This window comes from Nicrophorus vespilloides, unplaced genomic scaffold (assembly GCF_001412225.1).
Source record: "Nicrophorus vespilloides isolate i.1.1-1 unplaced genomic scaffold, Nicve_v1.0, whole genome shotgun sequence".
NCBI lineage: Eukaryota > Metazoa > Arthropoda > Insecta > Coleoptera > Silphidae > Nicrophorus > Nicrophorus vespilloides.
Window position 1 is genome coordinate 9533 of NW_017096437.1, and position 7948 is coordinate 17480.

Here is a 7948-nt window from a genome sequence, read left to right on the forward strand (position 1 = left end):
AACAAAAATTGGTAGTACGGTTTGAAAATAAACTAAATTTTAATTCAATAAAATAAAAATGTTGTTAACGTGCTTGCTTGCTGGTAAGATGGCAATTTCAATGTTACAAGTAAAGCTCGATTCGTTGGGGATGAACTTCTCCTTAAGTATGATACAAATCGAAAACAAATTTGAAGTGCGAGGAGATGCATATTTCAAAAATCAATTGTTTACAGATTTGATGAAAATACCAAATATAAATCCTTGCTGCAAATTGTTAGGTATCGTTCAGGATGTCGATGTGTGGATATAGGATAACATGAAGCTTGAGGTGGAAACGTGGACTTTATTCACAAAGGAAATGAAGAATATCTTAAGTGCATTTACAAAATATAAAGATCTGATTGTTTCTAATATTAATCAATATGATTACGATGTGAGTACGTTGGGATTAGGGACGTGGCTGGAGAAGATTGAAGAGTTGATCTCTGTTGTCTTGGGATTGAAGAATTTAGCTGAATACGCAGCAGAAAGGATCCAAGATGAAAAGGACCTTGATTACAATGCATTTATTTCAGTGATCGATTTGCAGGATAATATATTTGTTCGTTGCAGGAAAGATTTTAAAAGCTGGTCTATGGATACCTATAGATTCATCACTGATATTTTGAAAATTTATCATAAAAGAATATAATTTTTAATAAAAGTATTGTTTTTACATATTATATATTTTTTTTGGCTGCAATTCTATAAAACTTACAACTCATTTCAAACTGAAATATACAATATATGGAATTAATTATAAAATCATCAAAATATTTATATCTATGAGTATTTTTTTAAATTGTTGTAAAATGAATGAAAAAATGATTTTGTTTATAGCACGTTTATTCTTTTTTCAAAGCTAGCGGTCACCAACCTTTTTTGTATAAATTTCAAATATTTTTTTACTAATAGAATAAATTTGATTGTTCAAAATGGGTCATAGTTTTATTATTTTTTTGTTCAAAGATTTTATATTTTTTTATTAATATTTATCAATTAATCAAAACTAATTTTTTTTGTTATTTTTCTATTTTATTCCGGACTAATAATGGAACTAAGTACATAAAATTAAAAAAAAATCGTAAACTTAAAAAAGGTATTGCTGTCTTACTTTCTTTTTACTATACTTTTTTATTCGTTATATTGGGTGTCCAAGTAAGAGCGCCGTATTTAAATTTGGTGCATATTATTTTATCTTTAAGTTATAATAAGTAGATGGTGACTAGATGTTATTGCAGAAATTTTAATAACAAAAGATACTGTCGGGTATTTGATAAAGTCGGGAATTTGATACATTCTGGATTTTGATACAGTCGGGATTATGGTTGTCGGGATTTCAATATAGACTCTTTTTCTATATGGGTCATGTTGATGCTTAAATCGAAATCGACCTATTTCATTATTAATTGAATTGAACTGCAGAGTTTCGGAGAAATCCAACTCAATTAAACTCCAAATACACACAATCTCGATTCCATCAACGAAGACGTTTAGTTTTAGGCCGAAATAATATCGTTTGTTTCGGGTAAGCTATATTTTGGTGTCGTGTTCTGCATGCTCCGAAATGCGAGTCTAACTTCGCGCATCGAGGCACAACTTCTCGTTCTCGTCGAGAGAGAGAATATTTAGTTGGCTGGAATTAATTAAGAAAGGGCCGCGGGGCGCCGCAGACTTTACTCGCTTTAGTTGTAGACTCACCCTTGCCGAAACCACTTCGGCTCCTTGCAGAACGGCCTCCGTCAGCGTCGAACATAGGTCTTTGTATATCTCCTCCAGCTCCTGCAAAACGAAAACACATAACAATGAATCCTCAATTAATTGAATTCGGACAACAGAATCCAATATTGAAAAGAGCCGCAAAACTGCTAGGATATCTGCATATGATAACCCATTTTTTTGATCTATTAATAGATTGTTTAAATATGCAGACTCGGACTGGAAACGCCACTTTCACATTTAACGTGCAATTTAAGACTAATGTATGCAGAAATGTGCATTACTGCTGTTAATTGGTTATGGAGATTTCCATCATCGTGAATGGGTTTAATAATTCAACCGGATCTATGTATATTTTCGAAAAGCTAAAGCTGCGAATTATTCAGAGGGCCGTCAGTCATTGTCCGATTTTCAGGCGCTTATGAAATATTTAATTTTAATTAACTCGACCTTTTTAAAAATAACCATCTGAACGTTTGTGTTGTTCACTTTCATCCTTTACACTTCCGGTGAAAATCGATTAACGTGAGAACGAATAACAGGATGTACAAGGATGTTTAGTTAACACTCTTACAAAAGTTAACAAAAATACGAAAGTTATTTCATACGATTTTTTTTAAGACATTTTATATTATAATGCTCTGGTTTTAATTAACAAAAACAAATTACAAATTTGGACATTGTGGATTATTATTAAATGCAATATTCTTAATTAGTTTTATTGTATATATCAGTGTTGACAAGACAACTATACAAGTGTTGATCACATGGATTATTAACTAAAAGTTACATTTTCCTCTTCATTTAATAATGAATTCTTCCTTCAACTAAGACTAAATTATTTAATACAAAAATGTATCTATTTCAAAAAGGGGATTCGTGGCAGTATTTTTTTGTGGAATAGAAATCAGTTTTGATTATGTGGAAGATACAACCGTTCTTTTATCTAAGTTTTATGTTCCTACCCAAATAGAAGGGACAGCAGTTGACTGTGATAGAAATGGTCACATCTACACGATTTAATGTGTAATCATTCTTTAGAATATTCCACAAGCTATTCTAAATAGTCACATACAAGTATCCGTTTGTATATTTGAGGAAAATAATATGCCTAACCAATATACATATTAATTATACAATAGATGATAATAAAATGGTCGGAAATATAAGGATAAAAAGGACAAAAACAAATCGGAAGATTTCTAGAATGTTTTAAATTCTAACATATTTTTGTTTTGAAATGAAATACAGTAAGATCTCGTTTAGCGCAAGAAATATATTGAACTTCTCATTTCATAAAAGTTACTTAAAATACGTAAATTCACTATTTTTTTCTTCAATTATTTGCTTGGCATCTTTAAATAGCAAGAACAAATAGATTTTTTTCCAGAAAACTTTAATTCTAACATTTTTTTATTTTATGAAATAGAATACCTCGTTTATTGCAGGAAATACAAGTATTTTGAACATCTTACGAAAGTTAAGTAAAAAATGAAAGTTATTTTATTTCGATGATTTTGAAGAAACTTTATTTCAATTTTGTGTTTAACATATTTTAAGTAACGAGAACAAATCTAAAAATTTCCAGAACATAACACATTTTTTTAGTTATAAAATGGAATAGAGTAAAAACTCATTTAGCGCAAGAAATGCAAAGTTTTTGAACATGTCACAAAAGTTAATTAAAATGCTGAAGTTACAAGATTCAATGATTTTTAAGAAACTTCATGTTGTTTCTCTAATTAATATCTTGCAAGTAAAGAGAACAACATTTTCTAGCATAATCTAAATTTTCACATTATTTTTATTTGTGAAATGAAATAATTGAACACACTTCTTCCATCAACACTGATTCGATATAACACGATCTACTCGAAGCCTAAAACTCTTAATTTACCTATCTACTATATGTTAAATTTTGATTAGTTTTCGAATACACTGGAACCTTGCTTAACAAATTTAATCTGTTCCAAAATTTCCGAATATTTACTCGTATAGTGAAATCATCGTATAGTGCAACATATTTAAAAATATACATAATATGTGTACATAATTTTTAAATAATGTAGCAGGCGCAGGATCCGGATCTTATTTTCTCATCATCACTCGTTATGTGAAACGTCGCTCGTTTAGCGAATCATTTTTCTTAAAATCATTTTGCTCGATAAGCAAAATGCTCGTTATGCGAGGTTACACTATATTTCCAAAATGGAAATGTACTGAGTAGTTCATACAACAGTAGAAACAATATTGGTTTATAATGGTCATCATTTTTATGAAAATTAGCATAAAGAATAAAACATCTTAGATTCAAAAAATAAATGTCGAATCTCTTGATGTTAATACACGAATTACATATTTTTTCCACGACAAAGATTTACTAAAATGAAAACATTCTTTCACTTTGAGATTTAAGTGTACACACAAAAAAATGCAAAACAAATAAGGGATGAGAACGTGGAGGGTTTGTACTCTCGTCGCAAACCCAATTTACATCAAGAGCGCACGGACGGTGTTTCATTAGGGATTCCTTTATCGAGTCGCTTCTCCTTTTTTTTGCTCGAGTTTGTTTGTTTGTGGATGAAAAGAAAATAATTGAAATTACATCGACGAAATCGAAAAGATCGTATATAAATATTGAAAAAAACAATTAGGATATATAAATATTTGTGCTTTTAACTGAAATTATATCGAGATATTTTTTTTATTCTATAGGTTTTTTATCAGTTGTCCTCATAATATTTAAGTATAAGTATATTAAATGTATATCTTATTTAATGCTATAAAAATCAATCCCTTCGGGCCTTTGATGTTTCTAAGTGATTTGCAGCATAATAATTAAAATTAAAAGTAGTTATATTTTCGTTTAATGCATATATTTTATTTTTCTCTTTTTATATTCGCGAAAGATTAATTTTCTATATAACATATTTCTTCGTATTTAGTTATATCTTCTGTGTATAAAATGATATAAACAAATCCAATTTAGGCAACGTATAACACTAAAAAACACTGTATAAAATCAGTAAATCATTAAAATAATTAACTTCTAAGTGTCAAAAGAAAATAATTGCTATAAAATGTGAATATCATAACAGTTTATCCAAAAAGTCATTCATAAAAGTCTATCATCAAACTCTCTCCTAAAAGTCTTTTATAAGTCTATCATGAAAAACTCTCAAAAAATCTTATAAAGGTGTATCATAAAAGTCTATCCTAAAAGTTAACTTTATTATTTTATGTATATGTATGTTCTTCTTAATGACTTTATATAAATTACACTTATCAATGTGTAATGGATATTCTTAATCACTATTGTTAATCACCATGTAAGGACTATTATTGTATACAAATTCGGAGGTCCATTCGATAATGACTACAAATATGTACAACTGCCTAAACACATAACCATTAGGGAAAGATAAGTACAATCATCCAAATACACTCATCAGAAATGTACCATCATCCCTTTCCAAATATTCCCAATATGTTAATTCCCTACTATAAAATAAGATGTTTATACAAAATTAGTCTTAGTTGGAGGGTAGGAGGAATAAGATATTATTAAGTTAAGAAGAGAATGTAACTCTTAGCTAATAATTAAGAATATTGCATTTAATATTCATAAACGCCTCTAAGTCTCCACAATGACATAACTACGAAATAATACACGGTGTCAAAAATTCAGTCATAAAAGTCTATCATAAAAATCTTCCATAGAAGTCTATCAAAAAAAGTCTATGCAACAAGAAAATCTATCATGAAAATTTGCCTGCCATAAAAGTCATAAATATACTTATATGAGTGGTCCAATCTAGACATCGGTCCAATTTAGAACACTTTCTCTCCTATAATTATGTATAAATTTTGGTGATAATTAAAAAAAATAGTATTTAATATACTTGTCAAAAATATTTGTTTTATATCACGCATAGTGAATCAACAGATCTAAAGAAGTCTATCAAAAAAAGTCTATCCGAAAAGACTTTTATAAAAGTATATCATGAAATTCTTTCTGTCATAGAAGTCTGTTATAAAAATCTATAGTAAAAGTCATAAAACTTCTTATATGAGTGGTCCAATCTAGACATCGGTCCAATTTAGGACACTTTCTCTGCTATAATTATGTATAGATATTGGTGACCATTAAACAATAGTATTTAATATACTTGTCAAACATACTTGTTTTATATCACGCGTAGTTAATCAATAAATCTAAATATAGATTTAAGTCTGTCCTAAAGGTCTATGATGAAAATCTTTCTGTCATAAAAGTCTGTTATAAAAATCTATAGTAAATGTCGTAAAACTTCTTATATGAGTGGTCCAATCTAAACATCGGTCCAATTTAGGAAACTTTCTGTCCTATCTATAAATTTTGGTGATAATTAAAAAATAGTGTTTAATATACTTTTCAAACATATTTGATATATGTCATGCATAGTTAATGAACATATCTAAATATTGATTTAAAAAATAACAATAATTTAAAATCCAAATTGGAAAAACACGTGCCTGATAATTCAGTTTACTCGTCCACCGCAGAACATAGCATATCTGCTGCAAATCATGCTAATTCAAAAGCAATTGTTTTGCGGCCGTTGGATACAAAAAAAAGTTTATATAGTTTATATAACTACGCGAGTTTGTTGCATGTTTTTGTTGGAAAATGCAAATATTTGCCATTGGGAATACAATTATGTGTATGTTTGGTCCATAGTTCAAATGCGTGTTTATGAAATATAACGTGTGTGTGTGTACGTATTATATAAATATTCAAAGCGCGTCGTTGTCGCGCTTCGCCCTTTCCGCTTTGCCGATGCGGAACATAAAAATAACGGATGGAAGTGCATTTTAGAAAAAGATTGGAGCATTCAGAAAGGACTTTACTTTAAACGTCTGTAAATCTCACGGTAACAATCGAAGAGATTGTCGTAAGTGTTTATCTACGGTCGAGGATTCGCTTTATGTTCGGATCGGATAATAACGATTGTTATATAAGCTGGTGACAAATATTGAACCGAATGGACGCGTGTCAATTACGTGGAAATAAATCCACGAGGAGAAATAATAATGATGATGTTTCGCGCTGTTGACCGTAATTTGCTTTGCCGGTTGTGCGGATGATGTGCGGCCTCGTGAACTATGAACTTTCATTAAAATTTAATGGTTTTGATCGGATCCCTCTGCGTCGAACGAACGGAAATCATAATAAACAATAATCCCGTATCAGCTATACAACATCCTAACTGTAGGATAAATAACACCGAATTCGAAGCTTCAACTCCAAAGATTAATTAATATATTTGCTTTGTTTTCAATCTATTGCGAATATTCAGATAGGGTGGATGCGCCGGGGGTTTGGTAGTAAGTAAGACGTCGTGTTTGCTTGCGAACGTATAGGGATCATTCCGATCCAAGAGATTAAGGTTGTAAATCATCTTTAGTAGACATTAGCCAAATTACCTTTCGCGTTTAATTATATACACTGTTTGACCCTGCGTACGGTTTGCAACGCGTTAAAGGCCTTCTCATACATATATTCACGTTAATTTTGTAGGGCCGAATTTACGAGAGCCGCCAACGATTGCTGAATGGATTAAAACGCAAAGGCCGGATCCATTTCATACCCAGTTTCAGTGTGTTTTAGCTAATTGCCGGAAATTGAATGATACGCGGTTAACGATAGTTTACAACTATTGTAGATTTTTTTTCTATAAATCTGTTTTTTTACTACTTTCAAATGAAAAACACAACTCACTGATGTGATGATGTCGTATACTTTCCTTCAGACTATAATTCAGAAATTGGCTACGCAGTATACGAAAATTATCAGATTCTATTATCAATCATCAAAATCTATCATCAAAGTCTACCATAAAAGTCTCTTATCAAAATTTATCACCAAAGTCTCTATCATCTAAGTCAATCATCAAAGTCGATTATTACAGTTTATGATGAATGATTATCATAAAAGTCTATTATCAAATTATATCATAAAAGTCTATCATCAAAGTCAATTATCAAAATATATTAGAAAAGTCTATCATCAAAGTGTATTTTCAGACTATCATTAGTTTTTCATGAAAGTCTATAATCAAAGTATATCATCAAAGTCAATTATCAAAGTCTATCATCAAAGTCAATTATCAAAATCTATTATAAAAGTGTATCTTCAAACACTATCATCAATCTTTCATGAAAGTCT

The 7948-nt window shown here is 30.0% G+C and overlaps 1 protein-coding gene across 1 annotated transcript in view; it reads right to left on the minus strand.

Annotated features, from left to right (window-relative positions):
• Window positions 1–408: 408 nt before the first annotated feature.
• The window catches only part of LOC108557015, an 11024-nt gene continuing 3484 nt past the window's right edge, over window positions 409–7948 (minus strand). Inside the window, exons 4-6 of the mRNA XM_017913390.1 lie at window positions 1702–1803; window positions 740–752; window positions 409–494 (exon numbers count right to left, since the gene is read on the minus strand). Coding sequence (XP_017768879.1) covers window positions 409–494; window positions 740–752; window positions 1702–1803 — 201 coding nt within the window. The remainder of the gene's footprint in view (window positions 495–739; window positions 753–1701; window positions 1804–7948) is intronic.